We start from the raw sequence: 27,355 nt of genomic DNA, 5'->3' as shown, positions 1-27,355 counted from the left end.
TCAGCTTGGGAATCTTGAGTAAAATGCACAGGTCAAATCGTAGTTCTTGAAACGACAATATTGGACGTCTGTACGCAACCAGTCGCCAGAACATTTCAGATAATCGGTTTGCTCCAAATCGCGGGGACAAGTTGCGGCTATAGATTCTTTGTTAGCGAAGATTGTTACAACAAATTTCTGGGGCTTGAAAGTGTTCAGAACGCGTCGTATTATCTCCTCGTAGGATGCTTCTGGAATGTTACTCTCGAAGGACACGTAAGAAAACTCTGGCTCTGGTGTGATGTGAATAGTCATGTAATTTCCCTATAAAACAGATATATTAGTTATTATTAACGTATTTAGAGCAGAATTTACTTTTTTTACAAAACATACTTACATTTTTAGAGACTCCATTCATTGAATATCCACAAGGCTCAAACAAGAAATCGTCTATAATCATGTTCGGAATAAGTTTATCAATTCCTGACTTTTGTGTTGCCTCATCCGCCGAAGAACACACATCTCTGGTAAAGATAGCCATCACTTCAGGGTCTAAGTGAGTCATAAGAATTTCCAAAGTTTGATCTGGTACTGGGGGTTCATCTACAGACTTTTTTCTATTCAGGGTATACAAATACCAACAATCTGTATCAACAGAACCCAAACAATAGGCTTCTCCATCTAAAACAGAATAACAGAAATTAAATTTCCTTTTGTGAAATCTGAATAAATGTAACTGAAAAGTACAAATATGAGAAAATATAGTTACCAGGGAAGAATGTATCAAGCAAAGCAACTTCTTCTTCAAATGCTTGATGTGGAGATATCTGTAATTCTGGCTTCTTATAGTTTTTTCGTGAATAGAATACATTCTGAAACAATCGGAAATTGTATGAAACATAAGTCCCTGTTTAGTTCCTCTATTTTCGTTTTTTGAGTTTTATCTTGGCCCAATAACATTGCATAATTATGTGTAATATTGAAATAAAAATAAATCAAGTATTTACATACATGGGAATATGAAACAAGGATTTAGGAATGATTTTAGATAAATGTATTTCATGTACAGTAGGTATCATAGGTAAGAGAGATCAATAAACCAAGAGGTAGAGATGTATCCTGTATACTAGAGGTTTCCTATATATAGACACATCACTTATCCATGCACTAGGTCAAGTTATATAGCTAAGTACTTTCAACTTCAATTGGCTAGTAGTGAATGATCATTTTTATGAACAAGAGTTATGAAACTAATATTAGGGTATATTTATATTCTATTATGCTTAAGATATGATAAGATAATAACTATTACTGAATAATTTACTAGTAATTTAAAAGAAAACAGTTTTCTAATAAGTTTGTTAATCATTTCTAGACAAAAGAATTTCATAAGCAACTTAATTTTACAAACAGTTTATTTCACAAAATAGAATTGATACTAAGTAAACATTAAGTATACTTTCATCGCAAAATGTGCCACTTTTAATTGTAGACAACAACAAAAAATATATACCTCCACTTCTTCAAAGCCAGTGTATTCTTTAACAAGTTCCAAAAGTGGCTCCAAGCACTGAAGAGGTGTAGTTGTACCACATGTCTTCAAAATCAGCCTACGTTTTGATAGGAACATACTGCTTTCACTGTAACATAGAAAATGAGTTTTATGTAAGACAATGCTATTTACAAACCAATATTTTGTATGAAACTGTAATCCAGCTTTATTATAATTGCATAGTAGCTAATGTGTACTTTTAGCTCTGATCATAATTAGTTGTAAATTTATTCTTCTTTTTTAATAAAATGGTGATTTAACTCAACTATAACTTTTGTTAAAGCTCAATAAAAATCAAGTGATTGCATTCTTTTTTATACAAAAAAATTTGTAACTCTATAATATTCAGGGCCAAAACTGTTTCTTTGTTAATGAGCAATTGTTTCTTATCCTGCTGTATAAGTATTTGCAATTTTTTGACATAAAACGTTGAAGTTAAAACAATGCCGATACATATTGAAATTTTTCCTAGAATATTCTACAAATTCTTGTCGGTTCCCGTTGACATTTTGAATAGACATTGACCCTAGATTTTCTCAGTACATACATGCGTGCCTCTGATAAGTAAATCACATGCTTTATTAGTCCAAACGTGACGATAAGAGGGAAACAGATAAAGCAGTACAATTATGATACCGATTGAAGTTGATAAAATGTAAATACAGATGAACAAATGACTTTTCTCTTCTTAACTGTAGACTTACTAAAAATAAATTTATTTATCAGTAATTCGTTAATTCCTCTTTCCCTAATCATGTAAAGATAAAAATAGAGGAATTTATCTTTTTGGAAAATTTTCATTAACTCTAATTCTCGTAATCTAAATTGGTAAATATTTCTCCCTTATCGCATGGGACCAATACAAGCGTTTTTTTTCTTTTCATTCTAAGAAAAATGACGATCAAAATTTAATTTTATTTAATATAACTGTACGGAGAAAGATTAGCTGGATATTTTTTTTAATGAATTTGAAATAATTATAGAATGCATATAAAATTCAAAAATATAGAAGAGATGAAAAATAAAGTGCAAATGATAGTATTTGGAAGATGAAACAAAATTTTATTTAGATCCCATTCTTTAAAACTGTAACCAAATACGGAATTGCAAATAATAAAATATTGCAAATTCTGTGCACCTTCTAATTTTTACTCAATCGTTCCTCAACGTGGATCCAGTATTTCGTTTGACTGTACATGGCAATCAAGATGCACAAATTAAAGTTGTTATGTAATCTGTCGACTCTGAGAATTCTTCGGTCAATTCGTCAGCGATAGTATACTCTGCACGCGTCAAAAACGTATAAATTATCTTAAAGCCTCGCGGAGGTTGTTCTTGAACTTGTACTTTCCTTCATACTCTACTCACTTGATTAGTCACCAGTAGACTGCAGATTTTTATGCACTTATGGAAATTTGAAATGTATAAAAAATTACTAGAAAAATTAGTGCAAATTATCAATTCAAATCTAATGCCAGTTCTTCCTTAACGAATATTTTTTTACTTCTTCCTTTGCATTTTTTTTATCACTATCCCTTTAATTATTTATTCTTTCTTTCTCGTTTCTATTCACCTCCGCCTTGTCTAACTCCTTAAATAGAGTGCAGATTACAGTATTTGAAAGACGAAGCGAATTTTGATTTAGATTTCTTTAACTGTGTTTATAAAAATATGAAATTGCATAAAAATTTACTCTCTCATAGTTACATATATATAAATGAAATTAGTATCTTATTTGTTCAAAACATACGTAACTGACAAATAATTCAAATATACGTAAAATAAAAAGTCACATCATACTATTTCATGTATAATATTCTTGACGTTTTGTAATTTTTATTCCTAACTAAAATTTCTTTGTAAGAAAGTATATATTTTTACAATAAGATACACAACAAGATTGTAAAGGTCATTGAACGAAACAAACACTTTTTAAATTGTATAACTATCACTAAAATGTTTCTTTGAAATTATTGCTACACTGGAATCCGCAATAGTATCCTTTGTAACAGTTTATATTTTTATAAAATTTACTCTATAGAATCTTCTAGGATAAATACAACGCAAAAGATAACATGCTAATAATAAATAAATATCTTCTATAAATAATAACTTCTGATGAACCCTTTAGGAGGTACTGCACGATAATGAACATTGCCGATAAATTTGCCATCGTTCCGCAGCGTTGTACAATAATTCATGCTGTTATTCCAGAATATGTTGATATTATTCTGTATTTTTATACTAACCAAATGGTAGTGAATTAAAAATCTATTGAAAAATTCAAAATATTCGTTTAAAGACAACTGATTTAAAAAGTTTGAAGCAAAAAAATGTTTATTTTGTTGTGATAAAAACAAACGCCTGATTAGTTTCGTAGAAATTCGTATTTATATTGTTAAACAATTATCCAATTAATATTAACTTCAATTTTAAATTTAATTGTTAGTGACAGATATACCGTAGAAGGAAATTTGTATATTTTGTATTCAGATAAATTCTTTATTTAATATTTCAAAGGATTATAATTTTCTTCAACCTCTACTATAATTAAAAAATAAAAAAATGTTACTAACGTTAAATATATCGTATAAAACAGTAGGGAATAATAAAATCTGACTTGTTATTAAATAATCTAGCGAGGAAAGAAGATAAAAGTGATTCATGAATGACTGTGATCATTTGTATGCCACATGCACAAACCTCGTGGTTTCGCAAATGTTTTATTGCAAAAAAGCAACCACTTTTTGTTCTTTATCTTGTTCGATCGATGGATTGAGTACCATACTAAATGTAAGATAAACATTGAAAACATACTTCGACACAAAATTAGCTAAAGTGTATTTAATTATACGTAATACATTTCCCTCAATTATATCTTATAAATTAATAAATATTTCTTGCATTATCTTAAAACACGTACACATGTCACTAATGATAAAAATATTGTGAGTCAACAAATCTCAAAAAATTGAAAATTATTCGTTTATTTTGAAATATAGATTAACGAAACACAAAATGAGAATTAAATTAAATTTTTCAGATTTTTTGTACAATAGGAGAAGAGACAGGAATATGAGATAGGGTAGAAATACGAGACACCAAGCTGTACGTGACACTAACACCTTTATCAATTACTAGATATTAAATATTATGAAACTTATAATACATTAAATGTATAGTTGCAATGGAGTTTATGAACAAAGTGACAATATTGACAATTTATATTCTAACATGGAAGTTCATTAAAGACAGCAAGTATCCCAATACTTTTAGAATGTAAAATTTATTTTTTTATGACACATTTCATATAAAATTCCTTAAACTTATCCATCAAATTTTTTTATTTGCAGCTATTCTGAAACTCTGAGTCGAAAAATAAAAAAGGATTTCATATTTCTATCCCTTCTCCTGTTATAAAAATTTATTGGCTTCAAACTTATCAAAATATGCAAATTCCTGAACATTTATAGAATCTCCAATTTTAAATCATTCTTAAAACAGTATCAGGCCCAGTTCATTTGGCGCTCATATTCCTACACCTTCCTCTACTACCTTTTTTTAAAAACTTTTAGTATAAAATTATCAACTGTTTTTGAGTTATTACTATATAAAAATAAAAAAATAAAATCTCGCGTAAAGTAATTTGGTTAATTTGATTCTGTAATAAGCGAATGCCATGCATTATTATTGTATTCAAGCAGAGGTCGATTATCAAGCGTTGAACCAGAAGACAGAAATATCTGCCGGAAGCCTTTTCGTCTCTTCACTCAGTGGCTCTAGATCTTAATCTAGAACCCGCGACTAGACTATCGTAATTTAAACAATACATATCGCTGTCTACTAACAGCGCCAAATATTGCCGAAACGCTACAATTATATAATGTCAAGTATGCGCGGTAATTTGGTAACTGAATACCATTGAAGGCAACGACAGTCGATAATTTGGCCAAACATGCCTGATGCAGGGACGTTACCAAGAGTGGAAGTAAAACAATTTACCACAATTTACCACTTATCAATTTCTCCGTGTGAAATTTGATAAATGTATAATGGCAGAGGAAAAGGTTTATGAATTAAGCAGAATAAAGAAAGACACTAATTTTACAAAACAGAACTGTTTCATATTTATGTTATATGTGAATACCTGGAATGCATAAACCTGATCAGTATAAAGTAAAATATATTGATATTCATATGTACAAAGATCAATTTTAAACTTTCTTTTGTCTATTATTATATGAAATTTGACCTATTTGACTAATTTTGAACCTAATGAAATTTTATGTAATTAAACAACATGAAGATCCTAAATTAATATAAAGTCCTGAAAAAGCTGCCTCCTCGCCAATTTCAATGATTTTTAAGTACGTGTAAAAATGAACATTTTGCACAGTTTTTTTCAAATATGACAGAAATATAAAATAAATCTCCAAAAATATGTAATAGATATATAAGGTTCAATGCAATTTCCCCTTTTTAAATTTATTGGTGAAAATATATATGTATTTTGAATTTAGGTCTCTTTCTGTATTAAATTGCTACGAAAATTTTACTTTGCATAAACTGCCGCAATCTAACGATGACCTTGGCAACGTATTTCAACATCATCGAAATCGTTGAGGAAATAGCTTTATACGTATCTAGTATCTGAATGAAACTCAGCTTGAATACACGATTTTGAAACAATGATATTTATAATTCTTATTTAAATTGTCAAATATGCTATATTTAATTTCCAAAAAAACTGAAGTAAGAGAAGCTTATGACTTAAAAGCAGACCTGTTGAACACTCGACGTTAACTAAATAAAAAAGTTATTGAAGAGATACCGAGTCTGATAACATCTTTTAACAATGTACTTCATTTATAAGAGAACACTGTTAACATACGGCGAGATAATGAAACTCGTAATGAGCTATTGTTAATACATTGCAATCGATTTGCTAACTGCAAATAAAGGCACTGTACGCTTGATACCCTGGGTAGCTACAGCCAATGTATAATCGTTTACGACATCACGTGCTGATATCACTATTTAAACTATCCGAACAATTCGTCAGGCAAACCGACTTAGTAATTAGAAACCCATAAACATTTTTGTCTTATCCGTTACCAAATACATATTTCGTTACGCCGATAGAGTTCGCAGTAATGCAACGTGATTCGAAAAAGGTATATAAAAATGACTTTTTAATCGCCTTGTTGATTGATGACATTTAATATCATTTATGAATGTGATACAAACCCTGGCAATAAGTTTTCGACTCGATAACGATTAAGTATGAAACTAGCTAAAAAAGTTGTTGAGATGAAAAATACTATAAGGTAAATGTCCCAGTACTTAAACATTTAAAGAAGCTATTCAACTTATATAGATTATAATCTTATAATTTAACTCTTGTATCTATTATTTAAAAATAATATGACCTGTCCTTTCAAATAAGTTGTAATAAAGTGTAAAATGAGTGATTTATATAGCAAAAAATTAAATTAATCGAATTATAACATATCTGTTATGGTTCAGTGCTTAAATAAGTACTGTTTTAAAATTTTATTCCAGTCTATCAAACGTTTCAGTCAAAATGTTACTTGGAAAAAAGAATTTAGTCGCAGTATAAAGACAACGATCCTTAAGTGGCAATATTCGTTCCACGTTTGTGTATCGTTACAGAAGGAAATCGTATTCAGCAATTTCTTCAAGTGTTAAGTATTCCTAAAGTGTCCCATTGTAAACAGAAAGTGTTTATATCTTGGAAAGGACCTATGTTTATATAACTTGTTTTCAACTTCAGAGTTTCATAGTTATTCTAAGTAAAAAAGGAGCAATACTTATTTACGTGGTACTTTACTTAAATTTATATCCAAAGACCATTCACGTACCATATTGTTTTACTCTTTCACGAACTTGAAGAGAATTATCTTTTGTTCTGCTTGATGTAGATTTATCAATATAGAATTTATATTTTAATAAACTATGCCATAGAATTAGTAATATATACTTTGTCAATTATTTTTAAAAACATGTTTAGGAAATCTAAATCTTCGACATTTTTTTGTTTTTTTCTGGATAAAAAAAAATCCAATTAATAATACTGAAGACTACTTGTTTTTTGGTGTCAGGTGATAGTGTATTTTAATCATTCTTTGTGTTTATTAACTTTTGGTATCTGTTACAGCAGTCACTATGGAACTATGAAAAAGTGAACTTTGATGAGTCAACGTTCAAATTATGCCAAAGTCAAAGTCAGTTAACCAATTATTTCCTTCAATAGAAGTACGTAATCTTAGGAAGTTAATTCGACCTTAAAGTAACCTTGACCCCAAAGATCCAGTATAATAATTGAAATGAATTAATTTGTAACGAATCACTAACGAGCAGAACAAATGGAACAGCAGGCATGCAACTGAAACAGCGAAACAAGGTGTGTGAATTGCATTACCTGAGGACGTAAGCATCCACTTGCTCTGTGCGGCAGATGCTGATAATCTCGCAGCGAACGATCTTCAGCAAAGATTGCCATTTTCGTCTGAAAAGCAAAAAAACGTCGCTATCAATGAAACTGCAATTTAGTTAAAAATAATGGGAAATATTTAACTTTAGAAATCGATTTTTTTTTGTTCACTCTATAAGAACATAAGTTCCAAATACATCTTTGCATATTAAGTAGCTACTTAGCGATCCTCATATTTTTTTCAATATTTTAAAATAAAAGTAAAATTTGGCGCGAATAGTTTTAAATTAATGCTCATACTTTGTTAATAACTTTCTAGATACCCTGTATCAACTATCGATTACTTCTGTGCAATTGATCGTATCTTAAATACTATTTGTTGGTGTAACTTATTCATTTTACCCTTTTTTTACCTCTCGCCTTATAACAATGAGTTACATTCCATGCTTTAAACAATTTTTTTTAAATCTTGTATATTACATAAAGTTTTGTTAAATTATTATTAAACAAAACTAAGAAATGATAGTCAAAGAGCTTATCGACAATCATTAGTCAATTAATTCACCAGTTAATGTTTATTAAATTATATATCAATTCTTGCATCTTTTTTGCTTGTGTTCTAGTTTATTCCAATAGCTTAAAGAATACCAAAAGTCAGGAGTTACAAGAAAACAATTACTAGAAAATTTAGCTGTTTAATTATAATTATAATCAAAAAACGTTGTAAAATTCAAGTTCATACGTAATCTTTAAATTACAATTTCATATACTTTTAATTTAATTAAAAAAATAAGAAAAAATAATTCTACATTCTTTAATTTTTTAATTTTAGTTCTCTATTTTTATTCATTTATTTTTTAATATTTAAATAATGATTTATTAAATAAATATTTTTACGTAAAAATAATGTAGAATTATCTTTATATCGTTTAAAGGTTAAAGAAACTAAAATTATTTTCTAAAATAGTACTAATTCTAGAGAAAATAGCTGTTATTTCTCAACGACTGTTCTTAGAAGTGCGATAGAACTCGGAATGCGAAGCTGACAAACGATATCGTGAGACATCGATAGTTTTTTATGACGTCTGTGAAATGGCTCTAGATAACTAATCGCAGGCTTTATCAATTTATCTATGAATTAAGATCCAGTGCTATTTAGCAACTACTATTTGGCAGCTATTAATGAGGCGCGTGAAAAAAAAAAAAAATATATAAAATTTATCGTACAAACAAGATCAGCAGCCTGGGGAATCACGTGAAATCGATCTAATATTCTAACATAAGGAAAAACGTTATCATATCATGGAAGTTTAAAAAAATTGTGGAAAAATGGCACGATTTAAAAATGGGAAGTAGGAAAATGTGCTTCAAAGAAGATAAGAAGTTCGACGAAACGCTGATTCACGAACTCTGCAACATATTTTGTAAGTACATTTCTAAATATGTACGTATAATAAAGAAATCATAAAATAAGATTCTTTGTTTCATGACGAACAAGACATCGATTTTGCAATCAATTATACTGATATTTAATGGAAAATATTCCTTTTGTTATTGATAACTGATAATTTTTGTATATATTTCATTCGTGCCTGATTAAAATTCAAACATTGTTAAACCTCCTTCAGTGTGGATTCTATTAGTTTCAAATGAATATTAATAATAAAACAATACGTACTAACTATTTATATTCATTTCGAAAGAATGTAAATACAGTAAATCATACTACTGACTAAAATTGCTCAATAATTGAAAAATAAATAAAGAATAACTGACAATCACGAAATAATAAAAAGTTATATATTTCATAAGATATAAAACGTTGAGTAAAATGAAAACGAACGTGTACGTTATTCCTAAACTATTAATAAGATGGAAAATATCGCTTAAAATACACATTATTCATAATGTATTAATAAATTCGCAAAGAACATAAAATGAAACTCAAACGAAGAACCAGGTGAAAATTCACAGCTTTACTTTTCTAATTTATCAATATGTTTTACGACGATTGTTGTATTTATCTGATTATAAAAATTAATAATTTGTTTTATTGCGATATCCTCACATTTGATTAAATATGATGCAATTCATGATAAAGTTGCAAATAAACGTATAAAATTACGAGTTACAATGAAAACCGCAGTGGAATTAGTAAATGATTATTATCAGATGTAAATCAATCATTTTAATAATAATAGTTATTCTTTATGATACTTTAATTATTCGAACTTCGACAAAATATAAAATTAGGTAATTTTGTCATTCTTAATCTTTTTGTTAAATGGAAGCATTACTGTTAATAGATAATCGTAAATAAATAAATATTTTCAGAACTTTAATTCATATTAGGCTTTGCGATTAAAATATTTTCTGAAATAACAGCTACTTAAATAAACAATATCTCAAATACACATTTTAATAGCAATTTATACAAATGCTATATACTAAACTTTAATAAATAATATTTCAAATACATAATTAAATCTTAATACTGTTTTAACATTTTTATATAATATTATTGTCACATATGTATAAGCTGAACATAAAACTTGCAATTTATTTCTTATGTACAATGAAATAATTAAATCAGAACGAATAGAGGAAATAGGCACACAAGTTTTATTTATTTGTCAATAAACAAAACTGAGAAAACATTAATTTCAGATATTGTTTAAAACCTGTGTTATAAAATATACATAAAATGTATAAACTTTGTCGATTATTTAACTACTATGAAATTATTAAAAGCAAAATATTTTATTGCAAACGCAATAGCGAAACATAATCATTAAATATTTTTTTATTTAAGAAAAGAAAAGAAGAAAGACAAACAACAATGTTGTAAATCGAAGATTTATAACTCAGATTCGTTTATTATACAACAGAAACTGTATTCTTACCTAAGAGAACGATTGTATCGAAGTTTTATTGCACTTTTGATTTAGGTTAACGCACTTTATCTGGCAATGGACTATATGGAATAAAATGTTATTCTTGCGAGAATTATAGTACTTTCAAGTATATTATACAGCAAAATATGCTGTTTCTTTTTCGATAACCACATTTTTTCAACCTGTATAAATAAAAAAAATAGTCAAATAAATATTTATGTAACAAGATAATGTATAATTAAGTCATTAATGTTTTATTACTCTTACTTGTTTACTATTGGTTTCTGATAAGATAAGATTCAACTTTTAGAAACACATTACTGTTCAACGAATTATTATTTAATTTTACGATTGATTATTTTTTTATTAAAAATTCATTTAAGGACATTTCTACATGGTTTGATCAATAATAGCATATTTCTTGCATAAAAGAATTCTATTTAACGCTCGAAATAATATTTTCGATTAAAATATTCACGAAAAAACTTAGGTTATAAATACTGCAACGATTTTTGCATAGTTATGGTCAACCCTAGTCATGTTTATTTTGAAGATTACAACACATTATTATAAAAAAAATCATTACAATTTAATTATTATAATAAATTATTACGAACAAAAGTTTTCAATTCTCATCAAGCAGGTCACGTGGTTCAACGACCAAAAAATTCAATTTTTAATTTGCAATATTTAGCTCAGTGCTATTCAAATTCAGTATAATTGCAATACAATTTTTCAATAGTTGACAATTATTACAGTATATACACATGCATACGTTTATTGTTAGATGAATCTCAAGAATCTATTTTTGGTGACTTGTCTTGCACGTTTCTCGAAACTACCGAGTAAACAATAACACGTTAGATACAAAGTTAGAAAATAATTCGAATAAATTAACATTTAAGGGAACTAAAAAGAATAAAATCCAACAGATCGATCTATTTTACCATCACGTTTCCCCCAAATATGTGTTCGATCTATACGAGCATAAGTTGTATAGTCGAACTTCGATAACTCGAAAATCTCTATAGATACAATTTTGAACTCTATAACTCAAATTTAAAGTAGCCAGACCTCTAAAAGTCGAAGTTTACGTCTACCAGTTAAACTTTTATCATCGCTGCCTCCATAAATCGAAATTATAGCTACGTATGTGCCCTAATTTGTCAAATGAATGCTAGAAAACACGACACTTGCCGAGTCTCTACCTCTCCATCTTTTAACCACGTGCATGTCCATGCAAGCTAGTTTGTCGTAAATCGAACGCATAATTTTCAACTCTACGACACTAATAGTTTCTAAGTTGAAACTGAAATTTTCTTTCTTTGAGCCTTAAAATCAACAAATTGTTAATCTCGCATGAAGCTTTTATAAGGCCAATTTTCGTGTGTTAGACCACTCTACTCGAGAACTTTGATAAATCGAAACCTCTCTAACTCGAAGATTTTAGATTTTCCCTTGAGATTCGAGGTGTCGAGGCTCGATTGTATTCCCAACTTGAACCGCTATCAATATCATAACATCTATGAACGCGAGTTTACAGTTTACAGTTCATTTATTAAAATGAATCACCCAGTTCAACGACCGTTTAATGTATAAACAATGCTAGTTAGTATACACGAAGGTTTTTACTTTTTAAACCCAATGTCACCCAATAGAAATATCAAATTTTAATCTCAAGTAACTATAGGTAAACCTAGTACCTAATATTCATTGAAAAAAACAATTTTCAACGAATTTATTAAGGCAAAGTTACCTAGGTCAATGTTTTTACTTTCGATATATTGACGTTTAAATTTCAGTATGGACTAGTCTTCCTGAGCAGTTATTTCCAAATAAATAAGTTCTTTCGACGCCTTTTCTTCCTTTCAGAAACACAAATTCTGTATTCCAGATCGCTGAATTAAGGCCTCAAGTCGAATTTCTCGAAAACGTGACACAGGTCGTTCGACCTCCCAGCCACAGATATAATACCATCTCACATAATCTCCCAAAAAATTGTTTATACCTTCGATAATCAATATTTACGAATGAGTCGCTTCCGGGCGAGTCCCTAGGCGATTCTACAAAACCTCAGATCGCCTCAATGCTTCTATTTATATTCAATTTAAATAAGGAGATAAAGCGACATATATCCATACGAGAGTCACGTAGCCTCACTTTAAGCCATCGGTATTACTGGAACGAGAAGGTGGGCGCATCGATCTTCGCCAAAAAACACGACACACACACGCTGCCTCTACGATTGAATCCCTGTTCGAAGCTGGTGCACCGTCGATACGAATCCCCGACAAAGATCGTTCTGCCCAACGCTCGATAAGCCACACGAGATCGTCGTCGAAGCCTTCTAACACGGGATTAACACGCCACAGTTTAATAGAAAGAAAAAATAACGAAGCGACACGTGAGAGTGGCGATTCTCGTGGGCGAGTGTTGGGTTAAGTGCGCTAACGATTACCATCGCGACGTTACATCGCGAGGCGCCGGCGGTCACGGCTGCCGAGCCGGTTTTATTTCATCGAGGCATTTATTTCGATCGGGCCGCGTGTCATTGATGAATTCGCGACGTTTCCGACACTTTGTGTCGCGTTAACCTTCGCCGCGGCCACGCTCCTGCTGAAACATCGTCGCAAGTCGGGGGATTTTTTCGTTAAATTTCTGGCGGAGGCGGACGATGCGCGGGGACGTTGCAAAGTGAATTTTCTATGATGGGATAATGGTTCGAGTGGTGCAGAGGGGATCGTTCGAGCGGGATTCTAGGGGATAGTGCGGTGTTTCAACTTACTGAGGGATCTGCCTGAGATCGCCTTGCTTTCTGTTTATGCTACTGCTGCTCGTGAACCAAATTTCAAGGAGTTTCTCCACGCCTTCGAAGAATTGCACACTGTCGGTGCCGTCGTCTTTGGTGGTTGCCATCGTTCAGAGGCACGGGATCGTGTCCAGGATCGCGATGTATGTGAAGATAGGCGAGAATTCCGCTCTCGAGTTTGTGTTTCGCTCCGAATGCACGGTAAACCAATCTTTCGCACTGAACTTTGCTTTACTACTGAGAACAAACGAACGGGCAATCATATCGGCGGTGCTCTCCATCCTTCTCCCTCTCCCTCGCGTGCGCAATATGGGGTGTTCTCTGTCCTTCTCCCACCATGACGCGTGACGTCCTTTTTTAACTACCGCATCTACGCTGAATGCGTGCGCTGCCCCTCGGCCAATCGCGAGGCTCGCTCACGCGCAGGCGCTCAACGAACGATTGCATTTGAAATATTATCGCATTTCGAACCAAACTGGCATTATTTAAATTATTCGAATTTCAAATAAAAATAATTTAACTTAGGCATCGATGAATACTGTCCAGAATGAAAATTGTGGGTAATTTTGAATGATTATTTTGTTGATAATTAATGGACTGAGGATCTTTATGGATTTTGTGGGTAATTTCAATGTGCAAAAAAATACAGTATATGAGATATCTTTTTTAATGGGTTTTTACGTCATTTCGTAATTACACATTGTTTATCGTAACTACAGTTTATGTTATCGTAACTATAATAATTAGAATTTATTAGAAAGCAAGGAATATTTTAAAAGATATTTACTCACTATTTTTAGAATATTTTTATTTACTCACTATTAATGGAAAATAAATATATTTTAGAATATTTGAAGGGTAAAACAAGTTTTTCATTAGGTTATATTTCTTTAATTTTGCATATGAAAATAGTAATTTACATTTACAACTGCATTTAGTTTAAGGTGTATTAGTTGAATCCCCAAACATTTCAGGACTTATTTTCTATGGGACTACATTAGAAATATCGACTTTCACTTTAAATAAATTTAAAAAAGGTGTCTGAATTTGATTAGCTGAAATACACTTCTTTTTTTAAAACCTCATCTAGTATAACTCTCTAAAAATATACACGCGGTCCAGAATATCATTACACTTAATTTGCAATATAAAATGTGGACAAGTAAATTAGATAACAAGACATTTTATCGTCGTTCATAAAAAATATATTTTATGAACAGGGTTTTTAATTTCATATCTTTTGTACACTATTTTTATACAAATATTTTATAGTACAGTGTTTCTTATTTTACTTTTTTGTTTTTAACTGTTTTACTGTTCTTTTTGGTAATAGATTTTCGAGGTTTCTTTCCTTTTGTTTGAACTAAAACATCCTCAGTCATTGGTTCAATGATTGTGCCTATCTTCGTCTTAACAGCGGGTTCGATTAGTTTTATGTGAGCATTCTCAGGTACGAAATTTCTACCTATTGGCATTCTGATACTGGCTTCATAGTCTTTAACACTTGTAAATGGATATGGCAGGTCAGTAACTTGGTGTTCCTTTATTTTTTTATCTCCTTCGAATATTATTACGTCTCCTTTGTTCTCGTCTTTTCGAGGTATATCTTTCGGGAACTTTAAAATGAAACGTCGTTTTTTACGTTTCGATACTTTAACATTTTTCCCTCCCCAACTACCCCATCCTGGGAGAAATAAATCGATATCTTCTGGGCGAGACTTCTCCACCTGTACACATATTTTGCGTTATATTTTAAAAATACATAGATAAATCATTTTTATAATCACAAATATTTGAACGTACCTCGTCTTGTTTTTCTTTCCTAAACTCTTCCACGACATCATCATCTGCAAATGCTTCGCTTATTACATTAAGTTTTTCTTCGTCATCTTCAGAATCATCCAAAGCTTCATTGCCTCCTGTAATGTCAGCTGGGAAACCCGTATTTAAGTGCTTGGGTTTCACGTTTATGTATTTATTCGGATCTATTTCTGGCTTAGATGTATTTGGTTTATTCATGGGGAAAGTATTATTCTGTTCTGTGTTCTGAATGGATCTTGATTCAGTGTTCGATGTCAAATTACTATTAGCACGTTCATCTAAAGGTACATCTAGAACAGGTTTTCTTTTGCTAGCTTGAAATTCAAGTCCATCAAATTCATCTCTCTCTTTGAATGTAACATTCTTTCTAATTTTATCCTGCTTCGTAACTTTGTTGTACTCTTCTGTAACACGTTCAAGCTTTGACTTAATTCGAGCTTGCATCTTTTCTTCCATAATATCGAACATTTTATTTATTTTTTCGTCATTAGGAATATTAACTTTTGAAGTATCGAGCATAGTTTGCACGTTGTCAGTTTCTATGGTTTCTACATTCCAAGCAGAAGTAGCAGTAATTCTACGTAAATCCCTTTTCTTTAATTTAGCTTTTTCATTTCTCTTATCATCTGAACCTTTTCGTTTCGTGATTTTGTTAACTGTGTTATGTGACTCATTCACATCATTAGATTTTCTTGTCTCGGGATCCTGTTTATGACTTTGAGTTTCTAGTGATTGCGTTTTACAGACTGTATCGTGAACTATAAAGAAAGAAATTTAGGAATAAAAGATTTGATTTAACATACAGATAGCTATTTCTTAAACGCACCTTTACTAATAGTAGAAAAGTTTACATTTTCTAAAGATGTCTTTTGCTCATCAGACTTAATTATTTCTGTTATTTTTCCGTGATTCTGAATTTCAGACTTCTTTGACTCAACGTTATGTACAATATTTTTGTCTATAATAAAGAAATAGAAATTAAATTTTCGTATTTTATACTTAACATATTAATCATTTTTTTAACATACCTTCAGACGTAATAGGAGAACGTGAATGTTCATTATTAGTTATGTTTTTCCTATTAACATCTGGTTTTTGCTTTTGCAATTCTGTATTTCGTTCATCCCAATACTTTCGATAACCCTTAATAAATTCATCTATTTCTGATTCAGTTTTAACATCACCCACCCAAGGATTTTCTTTATCGTTAACTACTAGTTGTGTAGATGGACTGTTATCTTCGTCTTCCTCTTCATCACTATCATTTGATTTTCTCACCTTTTGAGTTAATTCTTGACTAATTATTAACTGTTGTGCAAGCTGTTGTCGAGACTAATAAAAAAACAAATCAGTTAATTATACAATGTTATATAAATTAAAAATTATGTACTTTAATTCAAACTACTTTATAATAATAAGTGATAACAGAGTAACTGTATATTGTAATTTTATAACAAATAAAACTTTTATAACTATTTCTTCCGTGTATTTATTACAATATAAATGATATTTACTTCTGTATCATATTTTGCTCTGATTTGTTTAGATTTTGCCCACTTTCCTGTATTTTTATGTCTCAATGACATGCGTTCTTCTGCTCTGGTTTTATCCAATTGTTCAAGTTTTTCTAATGCTGCCTCTGGATTAGTCTTTTGTAACTCTTCAAATTCTTTTAGCTGTAATTTTATTTTTTCTTTTCTTTGAACACGATGAAATTTCTTGCTTTTTATTTTGCCTTGACGACGAGCTTTTGCTTCTCTATAAGACTAGAAATAAATAAAATGAAATTTGTGCATATAATGTGTAACAATGTCGATAAAATTGATATTTAAATACAAACTTGTTGTGCTCTAATCCTAGCAGCTTCCTTTCTCTTCATAATAACTTCTTTTAAGGTGAGTGAAAATTCATCTTCTTTCTGTTCAATATTTTCTTTTTGAGGTTCTAATGCAGCAAGTTCTTTTTCTAAATCTGATTGGATTCTGAATCTACTAACAAATTCTTTAGTTGGCTCCAATCGCATAGATGATTGATTTAAAGGAAAATTTAGTGACTCTGCTGTTCTGTTTTTCGTTATTATAGCATTCCATTTCTTTAATTCTTTTTTCGTATTTTCAAAACCAACTATTCGTTTTATCTAAAGCAAAGATAAGATTTAACATGTAACACCTATAACAGTGTTGTAGTATCATATAGTATTAGAGCATCATTCTTTACATAAAAATATAAAAGAACAACTTACTCTCTCTGCAGCAGGTTTTTCCAAAGGTTTTTGTAAAACACTTGTTTTCTTTTTTGCTGCCTCTAGATTTTTAGTTATATTAAGGTGATGCCCCTTTCTACCTAACACCTTTGCCAAATCATGTACTTGAATTGCATCGCTATCAGATATTCCACTTTTTACTAAATGAAATTCTGATACTTCTAAAGTAGGTTCATTTCGTTCTGCTTTCTTTATCCTGTAAATATTAGAAAACTAATATTAAGTATTGCAACACTGAATATCTTACAAAAAGAAGAAATATCAGGTAATTATTATATTACAAATATTAAGAATAATGGAATATATTGAGATCGTCTAGATTTATCTAGATCGTTATGCTGGCAAAGTCTATACACTTTATAGAACATACCTCTGCTGAACTTAAAGATTCTTTTTCATTCAATATTAGTTTTATTTATACTAAGCTCAATCATAAGCTCTTCAAATTTACTTCTAGAAATGTGCATGCAAACACCTAAAGTAAAGGTTATGTACAATAATTTTATAATTCTACATACTTCTGGCCTTTATCAAGCTGTGATACAGCTTCGAGAAGTTTAGAATGAGATTCTGATACATCTTGCTCTGTATCATCCAAAAATTCGGAATCACTCATGCTGTACGTATAGTTGAAAATACACAAGTGCTTCGCGTGAAACAATACAAGACCACGATTACAGATTCTTAATGATAAAACGTGTTATTACATATGTAATATATTACGCCAATAATTATCATATATTACATAAAAAAAAAACTTTTAAACTTTTACTCAAATTCGCCAATTTAATTGCACGACCCATCTGCTATTTGCACATGTTCGTTCATACAGTTCTGCGGCGTCAAGGCTTTACACATTCTAACCTCAATATTATTTTTCTACATAACATCGTGGAAAGGTACACTAGAGTATCATATGTTTCAAATATTAAAGCCTAAAAAATTGTGAGATGTAAGAAACACTTTCCTGGAAATATAAAATGAATTTATTAATAATATCAACTTTAAGTTGTGTTTTAGAATATGTAATGCCGATTCTAATTAAATATGTAAGTACCATAATATTGATGTTTCAGGGTTTAAATTATGGTTTTTTTTAAATTGTTTTTATTTTAGGTCACATCTCATTTGTACAGATTAACAAAACATGATATCGAAGTACGAAACGAATTGGGTAACCTAAAGAAGGAAATGGCTGGGATTTCCATGGTTGATGAGTTTTCAAAATATGCAAAACTTCAACGTAAATATAATAAATTAGAAGATAGTCTAAAAGAGAGAGGTAAACTAACAGCATAATGCAGAACAAATGGTTATCAAATTTACAATAATTTTATTGAGACAAGTATTATTTTTTTTTGCTTTTAGCAAAAAAAGCAATAAAAATCTTTCATTTATGATAAAGAACTAAACTTAAAACAGTTAAAACTCAGAATTTTTTAGCATGATTGTTTTTTCTGTAGCAAATTTATGTGGTAGATTAGTTCATCAAAATGTATTTATTTTTTAGCAAATGAACGATTATCTTCCAGGATGAAGATTCAGTTGTTTATGACATATGGTTTTCGTATGTTAAATGTAGGCATCTTTCTTCATTCTTCTTTTACTGTAGTTAATATAATAATTGTATAACAATAATATAATAATTGCAAACTTTTCAGGGCTTGTTTATATTGGTATTGCTATATTTATACCGCAACAAACCTGTAATAATTTTATCAAAAGGTATGCTGTGGCCACTACAAAGTTTCCTTAGCTGGCCATGTGACTATGAAGATGCAATTTCTCTACCTGCATGGATCATAATTTCCAGATTAGTTGTATCAATGTGTAAAAAAGCTAACACAACGTGATACAGGACAATTCAGAGCTAAATAATTTCTAAGCAACAAAATAAACTTTTTTCCAAATATTTTTGAAACAATTCAATCCTAATTTCAATGCTATGATTTATCTATTAATTATAATTACATAAATGAAAATATTGCTAAACATGTATATATGATTTTTATTTTTGTCTTAATACGTATTTACTGTGTACATTGCATTTATTAAGCTATCTTAAGATACCTCATTCTTTCAAATAAGGATAACAATAAGTTCTACAGATATAATAGCAAAAAAGTGACTGTATTTTGTAAAAGCTTGAGTAAAGTACATAATACATAATAGTGAAATATATCTGCATATAATTAATAAGTAATAATTTTGTTTTAACAAAATTTCTTTACATATGATAATCGATACATCTATATTATTTTATATTAACATAGCAAACAATTCTTTATTAATGTGTAGAGTATTCATGACACATTTATTTTATAAAGCTTAAAAAAATTGAGAATTTGTGTTGTTAATTAAACTTCATTAGGTATGAATACTTATCTTACCATTTAATTTTAGCCTTTCTGTTACATCACTTTGCCGCTTTGTTATTGATTTTATAATTTAATGTCGCAACATATATGATACCGAAATATTACACGTATAAATTGTAAGAAATTCTGCAATGTAAAGATTGAATCCATTTATTTTCGTAACTGAAAATCCGTTGTTTTAATCGTTTATTTTATTTCTGGACAAAGAACAAGAGTGTCCATAACATGTTTTCAATAACAAATTGAAAAAATCTCAAAATTTCAATAAGCTTTGAGCACCAATAGCGAATAATAACGTTCAAATTATAAAATATAGCACAAAATCGTTATGCTTTATTTTATCACATTTATATAAATATTGACCGAAACTATTTTATACATGACATATGTTACAGAACAGCAGATAAAGCTGTGACTAAAAAGCGAAATATCTATTGACTTAATTTTTCAATGGGATATGAAGTGCTATTTAGTAGGATTACTCTCCCTTTAGAATTAAACAAGCACTATACACATTATATAACATGCTTCATAGACCGAATCGAATAGACATTGTTTTACAAAATAAAATTGAGTAGTCGACATTAATAACACTGTTAATATAGTAAGATGAAAGTGCTGAAAAGAATCGAGAACAGAACAATTAATATTTTAGATACTAACGCAGTTATCTTTCAAAATGCCCAATATGTTGGCATGTAAATGCAACAATGTCATGTAGATGATAACTGTAATGTTAGTTCCATTGAACTCAAACATAGTATATGAATGCTTACATGTAAAATAGTCAAGTTATGTGATTGTATACAAGATATTAAATTAATAACATTTAAAATAATGAAACAGTGAAAAATATCTTGAAAAGAAAAAAAAATGAATAACGAAGTTTTTATCCTTTTTTTTATTTTTATTAATCGTTATTTTCTTAGCCGTAATTGCATACTTATTTTGAAGGCATATTATCTTTTTTTTTTTTTTAAAATATATTCTCGCTCTTCTAGTTTCATTATAAATATTATTCATATAAAATTGTAATGTTTTAACGCATAGAAAACTATAATTATTCGTTATATTATGCCGTGTTTTACGTTACAAAGATTAATATTAAAATGAAAGAAATATTTTTAAACGTAAATAAGTTACATAGTAACTATCATAGAAATAGTTTTTCTTATCATCTAAGTACTTAAATTAGAGAATACACTTTCTCCTGATATTAGATCAAATGCCAAAAAGAAAATGTATTAGACTATGCAGTAGTAGTAAAGCAAAAAGGAAATTAGAAGAGCGAGATTTTAATGAAATCTCTCCCTTCTCTTAATTTTTATTTTATTAGGCTATTCTTAAAGCAGATCAGAATCTTATAAGTGTTTATTTAGTTCTTTTCTTTTTAATGAATACTGCTTTGTATCATATTACTAGGAGAAATATTTAAGCGACTCGATACGAAGTACAGAACAATTTGTAGCATATTCATTTTTATGGATACTTTGCAATTAATGCATATGCATGGTACTACGAATGTAAAATGATGAAAATATCAGAAAGTGAAGTTTTCTCTCTCTTAAATAACTCTCGTGTATGTTATACAATCACATAGTACAAATGCATCAACAAAAAAAAAGTACTTTATATGAATATATGATGAAATATTTGTTACCAGAGGAATTCAATTGATTTATGTTTTAGTAACATCCATCGGTGATCCGCCAGTTGTGTTTGTAGACGTATTAGCGATTGGTGGACCACCAGGACTTACAATAGTTGGCGGAATTGCAGGTTTAACGAATCTATCTGATGTGCGTCTATTGGATGGAGTTACCACATGGCCCTGTTTAGATTTGACATATTATTAAAAACTAACAGGGGTTCAAAATATTTCACTAATTTTTTAAACACAAATGTCTTTAACAGAGGAAATGTTAAATGCAAATAATTTTAGTTCGAAAACTTATATAAGTGGTGAATCCTACATGTAAAATATTTAGCGCGCTAAATAAGTTAAGATGAGATGCATCTTACCGTGGAAGGAGGCGAAGAACTTGCAAATGGCATTGCAGTAGGTTGACCACAAGCATAACATCGATTTGTGTTAAATCCTTCTCTGGTGGATGAACCTATTCATAAGAAATATGACAGTATTTATTAATAATAATAATTAATACAAGGAAAATGAAAAGTAAATAATGTATAAGAAGCAAATAATTTATAGTAATTACCTGGACTTAATGGTCTAGAGGAACTAGGTGAAGGATTGTATGGTACAGGACTGGAAACAGTACGATTTCTTATATTTCCACCAGACATCACAATTTCATTATAGTGCCGTTCTTCTTCCATTTCCAAACTAATAAATAAATAAATAAAGATTGAAATTAAAATAAATTAGCTTTATGCATTACATAATGTAATCATGTACCTGGATTCTGATTCTGAAAGATGTCTACATAAAGCTTCGCGGCGTTCTACTTCCAGTTGTAATTTCCTTTGCAATCTTAAATTTTCCTCACGAATTTGTTTTTCTTCGTTTACATATCGTTGCATCTTTTCTGTATCTATTAAAATAATACATAAATATTAAGAAACAATTCTATTAACAATTTTTGAAAGTAGTTAGAAGCTTTTAACAGTAAAGAACAGTTTCCTAATCTATATTATTGTATGATGAAGATACTTACGTTCTTGTTGCGAGATGAGCAATGTATGTCTTAGTCTAGCTACTTCACTTCTTAAAGTTTGAATATGCGTGCTTAGAGTAGTAGCAGTATCGCCATTATTAATTTCCCTTGGTGAAGTGGGATCTGATATAGGTTGATCTAATTTTATTTGAAGCATTCTTTTCTCTGCCTCCAACTTGTCCATTCTTTTCCATAATTTGTTTACTAATGCTTCTTGTTCTTGCTCAAGCGTATTTTCTAATTCAACTTTTTCTCTTCGCAACTGTTCCAAATTACTTTGTTTAGCAAGTGTCTCAGCTTCTAGTTTTTCTATCTTCCTCATCAGTTTATTCACAAGACATTCTTGTTCTTGTTCTAAGGTCTGTTCCAGTCTACATTTTTCTTGACGCAATTGATTCAATTTTCTTGACAAATCATTTGTTAAACATTCTTCTTCTTGTTCATAGTGATGTGCTAATGTTTCTTTTTCTTTCTTAAGCGCTTGAATCTTTTTCAGTAATGTGTTACTAATGAACTCTTCTTCTTGTTCAGCTTTAGCTTGCTATAAAATGATGTAATGTGAAGTTTTATATAAGCATGTGTATGTTGCAATAAAGATAAAAAAAGTCTCTCTTTGTATTAAACAATGTTGAATATTGAAAACAAATAAAATTAAATTGTAATAGTTCATATTGAACATAGAGTGATTATAAAAACTAAAATAAGCCACTGCTCTTTTTTTAGATGAAAATAATTAAACAATGAAATATTTAAATGTTTATAATAAGATATATTTCCAAAATAAAATATAAGATACTTTATAGTGTCTAGTTTTGTATTTATATAACTACAAAGAAACATAATTAAAGTTAGAAAGATTAAAGCCCATTAAACTATAATAATCATTAGAATATTTATTTTATTAGCGTTGAAAAATGAAAGAGTAAAATTAAAAACCTGAAGCTAATTATATATTATGCTTTACACATGAACATAAATATTATATAATAATTAAGCAATTAACTATTAATACTTTTGAAGCTTATATTAACTCTTAATAAAAATTGTTTCATGAACATATGCTTCTACTCATATCCTTTTTAATATTTTCAAATTTGAAAGCCTTTAAAAATTTTTTCTTATTTTTGACCTTACATGAACATGAACATTGAAATCACTTCAGAAATTACTTCTATACTATAAATAAATCTTTTCTTTATAAATTAAAAGATCAAAGACACTACTATTATCTAAAATTAGTCATGTATTAACTAAAGATAATTTAAGCCACCATATTACTAATAAGGGATACAGAAAATTTCTTCTCTTCAATTTTTTCTATAGGCCTGTCATTCACAAAAATACTAAGTGTTATAACACATTAACTATGTACTAGCAACACAAATATCGTTTATATTAAGTATTATAAAACAACTGTAAATTTCTATGCTTACAAAAAAATAGATCTTAGAAAGACCTGGAAAATCAGAAAACATCATAATTAAAGAAAAGAAAATAGCTTTGTCGAAAACATTTTCTTCACACTAGACTTTGTTCTTCAATTTATTAGAAACTGGATTAAGATCCATCGCTGTAAAAATGTCAAAGCAATCTATACAAAATGAACTAAAACAATGAATCAGTGTACCTACAACTTATGGGCCTAGAAATATGAAAGCAACTCACTATAATGACAGAGGCCTGACGAAGTCCGCGGTTCTCCTCCTGCAACGCCTTCACTCTCAATTTATATGTTTCCAGCTCGACTTTAAGGACACGATTGTGTTGCTGCAAAGACTCGATCCTTTTCTGAAGCTGTTCTCTAGTTACAGGTGACGGTGGCATCATTATTGGTCCACCGTCGATCGAGCTCGAGTCGCTTTCGGATGCGCTATCACGGTCAGCCATTTTTCCCCAAGCAAGAATCTCTTTTAAAAAAGAACTCACTATTCTTCCTTTTTCATCGCACACTCGTCTGAAATTACACGATACGTTTCTTCGTCCAAGCACCCAGTACGTGGTTTTTCCTTAGAACTTCATTACTTCGCGAAAAAAAATCGTAATATCATAGCATACTGCCGCACCAACATGTGCTCTACCACGGAACGAATCAGCTGTTCGACAGTCCATGAGTTACTTTGAAGGCAGATGTCAGAGGCATGTGTTTCAAATCCAGTGACTTTTAGTAACTTTCAGATGGCGCTCGAGTACGCTAGTGTTAGTGTCTAGTGTGAACGATTTTCTAGTGATCTGTTTTTCAGTTTTTGCTAGTTACATTACTGATTGAAATTTGAATCGAGCTGGACATCTATATTACAGTCAATGGATTAAAAATGGTTTTATTGGTTAACTTTTACGACGTAAGTTAGGTTAAGTTTGCAATTTCTTTGAGTAAACATGGATATAGATTTTGAAGAGCTTTCACACGATACGGAACTTATCGCGAAACTTAAACAATTTCGCGATGCAACAATGAGGATCGAAGATATGATTAAACTTGCTGCAAATGCAGAAACATATAATAAACTTTCAAATACTGACAAAATTAAATGTGACTTATTGATGTCTTACAGCTTAAATAGTATGTTCTGGATGTATTTACGCGCAGAAGGTACATATTGTAAATGAAAAAATAGAGAATTTTAATAAATGTTTATGCAGAATATGTTTAAATAGCTTATTCTTTTTACATTTGTTTGATCAGGGATCGATCCAAAAATACATAGGATAACAGCAGAAAATAATCGCTTGAAGCAAGCAATGCTACGTGCAAAACAAATTGAAGATAGGAACACTCTCATGCCACGCATAAATAAAGATGCTGCAAAAAGATTTGTTAGGAGTGGGTTATGGGAAATGAAAAAGGATAAATGAGAACATAGGAATAGTAAGGATAAGAATACATATTATTTTATTACATATATTAAATAGCATAATAGATTGTTAAGTTACATTTTTCATGTCAATTATTTCAATTAGCAAACTACTATTATTATAATATTTTAGTTAACAAAAAATTTAAACCAATGAGATGTAAAACATTGTCTTCTGTATTTTTTGTTCTTTGTGTTTAATGGCATTAAATTAAATGTCTTTCAAATACTGTTATTTTTTTAGTTGAATTTTATTGCTTATTAGCAATGTGATATAATAAATTTTAAGTACTCTCAAGACAAATATATATTATTTTGCTGAGACTTAGTTTTGTGTACTTGCGCTTGTCATATTCTCTAGGTCATTTTTTATAGTTGTTCCTTTTCCTTTAACCTTCACTGTTTACGAATTATCTTAATAGGAACTCTGTTGTAGAAGTAAAACGTATTTATTTTATTTGTGATAAGAAATTTCTATAAAACGTTCTTTTTGTACAAAAAAAGATAATGGAAGCTAAATGTGAGAGTATAATGGAAAAGAATAGTGTGGAGAAAATTATACCAGTAACACTAATTAAAGATGAAGATTATGGTAGAAATGAAAACATATTATCTCCAAGAAATGGAAATAATTTTACACACATAAATCAGTAAGTTATATTTATAATATAAAAAAAATACACATTTAGGATACCTGTCTCTGTTTTTGTGCCTTTGGATTAGAATCAAAGAATATTTATTAAAAGAGTAATATTTTTTTTAATTTTACATGTTAATAAGTAAATTTCAATGAAAAAAATAATTTCTGAATTTATGTATTAAAGTTCTTCCTTCAATAAATGATTTTAGTCTGAAGGATAGAAATGAGGACAAGTAATCTATGTACAATTCCTTAGATTTTTTGTATCGCTTAAGAATATACATAAAAAATAAAATTTGCAAGGGACAATGTTTTGTATTGTAATTTTATTTTTTTTATTAAATTAATGAATTTCCTATAAATTAGTGCATACTACTGCATACATAGACATTTATAAGTCTAAACAAAAAAACATTCATACATCCCAACAATAAATCATATTATCAACCTGTTCTTTATGTGCCTTTTAATATTCATTTTTTTTCTAGGCTAAATGATTTCTTTAAAAAATTAGATTTACAACCCAGCACAAATGAAGAGAAAAAGCAACAGCTTGTAGGAAACATCAATAATATTATTGAAGCACTCAATGTAGTACTAATAAAACCATTTTCATCAAAAACTCTTTTGTATTTGGGAACTCCTTTGTTCCTAAATGGTACAGATATTCAAAATTCTGGTACAAAATTTACACTTTTGGGCTATATAGACGATATTTTTGGATCCATTGCAGAACCTATGTATTCTGTAACTATAAACTGCAATTTAAAACATATGTTGAATACAGATACCCAAGTGTATTATTTTCCAAATAATCCAGATACTCTATATATGTATATAGAACATAAAGTAAATAATGTCACGAACAATGGAAAATATAACATTATAACAAGGAATTAATTTTTTTGCATCAGTGCAAATCATATTTTATTTGTGCTCTAAAAATGCTTTCATTTTTTTACATTTTTGTATGTTCCTATATTAGTATAAAATTTATTATTTATATAAAATAAATAATGGAACACGAAATGTTAC

The 27,355-nt window shown here is 29.5% G+C and overlaps 5 protein-coding genes across 10 annotated transcripts; 2 read left to right on the top strand and 3 right to left on the bottom strand.

Moving 5' to 3' along the window:
- On the bottom strand, positions 1-13,999 carry Samdc (S-adenosylmethionine decarboxylase). Its single transcript, XM_076391362.1, has 6 exons — positions 13,665-13,999; positions 7,974-8,060; positions 1,493-1,619; positions 749-851; positions 377-660; positions 1-303 (listed from the first exon to the last, which is right to left on the bottom strand). The coding sequence occupies exons 1-6, from the start codon at positions 13,793-13,795 to the stop codon at positions 1-3; spliced, it is 1,035 nt and encodes a 344-aa protein (XP_076247477.1). The 5' UTR covers positions 13,796-13,999.
- A 565-nt stretch (positions 14,000-14,564) lies between these two features.
- Positions 14,565-18,423, bottom strand: LOC143187267 (U3 small nucleolar RNA-associated protein 14 homolog A). The gene is made up of 8 exons (XM_076391359.1): positions 18,291-18,423; positions 17,752-17,968; positions 17,350-17,646; positions 17,024-17,275; positions 16,538-16,841; positions 16,336-16,467; positions 15,492-16,267; positions 14,565-15,415 (listed from the first exon to the last, which is right to left on the bottom strand). Exons 1-8 carry the CDS (start codon positions 18,386-18,388, stop codon positions 14,972-14,974), a joined length of 2,520 nt encoding a protein of 839 aa, XP_076247474.1. The 5' UTR covers positions 18,389-18,423; the 3' UTR covers positions 14,565-14,971.
- A 211-nt stretch (positions 18,424-18,634) lies between these two features.
- Positions 18,635-19,833, top strand: LOC143187274 (guided entry of tail-anchored proteins factor 1). The gene is made up of 4 exons (XM_076391367.1): positions 18,635-18,821; positions 18,889-19,054; positions 19,283-19,350; positions 19,434-19,833. Exons 1-4 carry the CDS (start codon positions 18,753-18,755, stop codon positions 19,623-19,625), a joined length of 495 nt encoding a protein of 164 aa, XP_076247482.1. The 5' UTR covers positions 18,635-18,752; the 3' UTR covers positions 19,626-19,833.
- A 628-nt stretch (positions 19,834-20,461) lies between these two features.
- Positions 20,462-24,930, bottom strand: LOC143187269 (coiled-coil domain-containing protein 6). Of its 2 annotated transcripts, XM_076391361.1 has the most exons (7): positions 24,494-24,930; positions 22,829-23,369; positions 22,570-22,705; positions 22,370-22,497; positions 22,173-22,267; positions 21,811-21,981; positions 20,462-20,768 (listed from the first exon to the last, which is right to left on the bottom strand). In XM_076391361.1, the coding sequence occupies exons 1-6, from the start codon at positions 24,713-24,715 to the stop codon at positions 21,829-21,831; spliced, it is 1,275 nt and encodes a 424-aa protein (XP_076247476.1). In that variant the 5' UTR covers positions 24,716-24,930; the 3' UTR covers positions 20,462-20,768; positions 21,811-21,828. The 2 variants fall into 2 exon arrangements, with proteins under 2 accessions (XP_076247476.1, XP_076247475.1); XM_076391360.1 differs by having other exon boundaries at positions 20,462-21,981.
- Positions 24,931-25,144: 214 nt separating this feature from the next.
- Positions 25,145-27,262, top strand: LOC143186886 (nuclear nucleic acid-binding protein C1D). 5 transcript variants are annotated; one of them, XR_013003118.1, is made up of 4 exons: positions 25,145-25,418; positions 25,512-25,694; positions 26,185-26,330; positions 26,809-27,262. XR_013003118.1 is itself a non-coding variant. In XM_076390717.1 (3 exons), the coding sequence occupies exons 1-2, from the start codon at positions 25,205-25,207 to the stop codon at positions 25,679-25,681; spliced, it is 384 nt and encodes a 127-aa protein (XP_076246832.1). In that variant the 5' UTR covers positions 25,145-25,204; the 3' UTR covers positions 25,682-25,694; positions 26,809-27,262. The 5 variants fall into 5 exon arrangements, 3 of the variants coding, with proteins under 3 accessions (XP_076246832.1, XP_076246831.1, XP_076246830.1); XR_013003117.1 differs by having other exon boundaries at positions 26,103-26,330; XM_076390717.1 differs by lacking the exon at positions 26,185-26,330.
- Positions 27,263-27,355: the final 93 nt, after the last annotated feature.

Source organism: Calliopsis andreniformis, unplaced genomic scaffold (assembly GCF_051401765.1).
Source record: "Calliopsis andreniformis isolate RMS-2024a unplaced genomic scaffold, iyCalAndr_principal scaffold0022, whole genome shotgun sequence".
In the NCBI taxonomy this organism is placed as follows: Eukaryota; Metazoa; Arthropoda; class Insecta; order Hymenoptera; family Andrenidae; genus Calliopsis; species Calliopsis andreniformis.
Note: the sequence above shows the minus strand (reverse complement) of the source record. Positions and strands in the feature narration are given on the sequence as shown.

Excerpts from the sequence above, each read along its gene's own strand:
- LOC143187267 (XM_076391359.1), bottom strand. The coding sequence starts at position 18,388 with ATGAGTGATTCCGAATTTTTGGATGATACAGAGCAAGATGTATCAGAA. Across the intron at positions 17,276-17,349 it reads CTAGGATTAGAGCACAACAA|TCTTATAGAGAAGCAAAAGC; the intron begins GTTTGTATTTAA and ends ATTTATTTCTAG. Across the intron at positions 15,416-15,491 it reads GGAAAGAAAAACAAGACGAG|GTGGAGAAGTCTCGCCCAGA; the intron begins GTACGTTCAAAT and ends ATATGTGTACAG.
- LOC143187274 (XM_076391367.1), top strand. The coding sequence starts at position 18,753 with ATGAATTTATTAATAATATCAACTTTAAGTTGTGTTTTAGAATATGTA. Across the intron at positions 19,055-19,282 it reads AGATAGTCTAAAAGAGAGAG|CAAATGAACGATTATCTTCC; the intron begins GTAAACTAACAG and ends TTTATTTTTTAG. Across the intron at positions 19,351-19,433 it reads ATGGTTTTCGTATGTTAAAT|GGCTTGTTTATATTGGTATT; the intron begins GTAGGCATCTTT and ends CAAACTTTTCAG.
- LOC143186886 (XM_076390715.1), top strand. The coding sequence starts at position 26,188 with ATGGAAGCTAAATGTGAGAGTATAATGGAAAAGAATAGTGTGGAGAAA. Across the intron at positions 26,331-26,808 it reads AATTTTACACACATAAATCA|GCTAAATGATTTCTTTAAAA; the intron begins GTAAGTTATATT and ends TTTTTTTTCTAG.
- LOC143187269 (XM_076391360.1), bottom strand. The coding sequence starts at position 24,715 with ATGGCTGACCGTGATAGCGCATCCGAAAGCGACTCGAGCTCGATCGAC. Across the intron at positions 22,706-22,828 it reads GCTCATCTCGCAACAAGAAC|ATACAGAAAAGATGCAACGA; the intron begins GTAAGTATCTTC and ends TTATTTTAATAG. Across the intron at positions 21,982-22,172 it reads GTTCTTCGCCTCCTTCCACG|GGCCATGTGGTAACTCCATC; the intron begins GTAAGATGCATC and ends AAATCTAAACAG.
- Samdc (XM_076391362.1), bottom strand. The coding sequence starts at position 13,795 with ATGGCAACCACCAAAGACGACGGCACCGACAGTGTGCAATTCTTCGAA. Across the intron at positions 1,620-7,973 it reads GTGGATGCTTACGTCCTCAG|TGAAAGCAGTATGTTCCTAT; the intron begins GTAATGCAATTC and ends TCTATGTTACAG. Across the intron at positions 661-748 it reads GCTTGATACATTCTTCCCTG|ATGGAGAAGCCTATTGTTTG; the intron begins GTAACTATATTT and ends ATTCTGTTTTAG.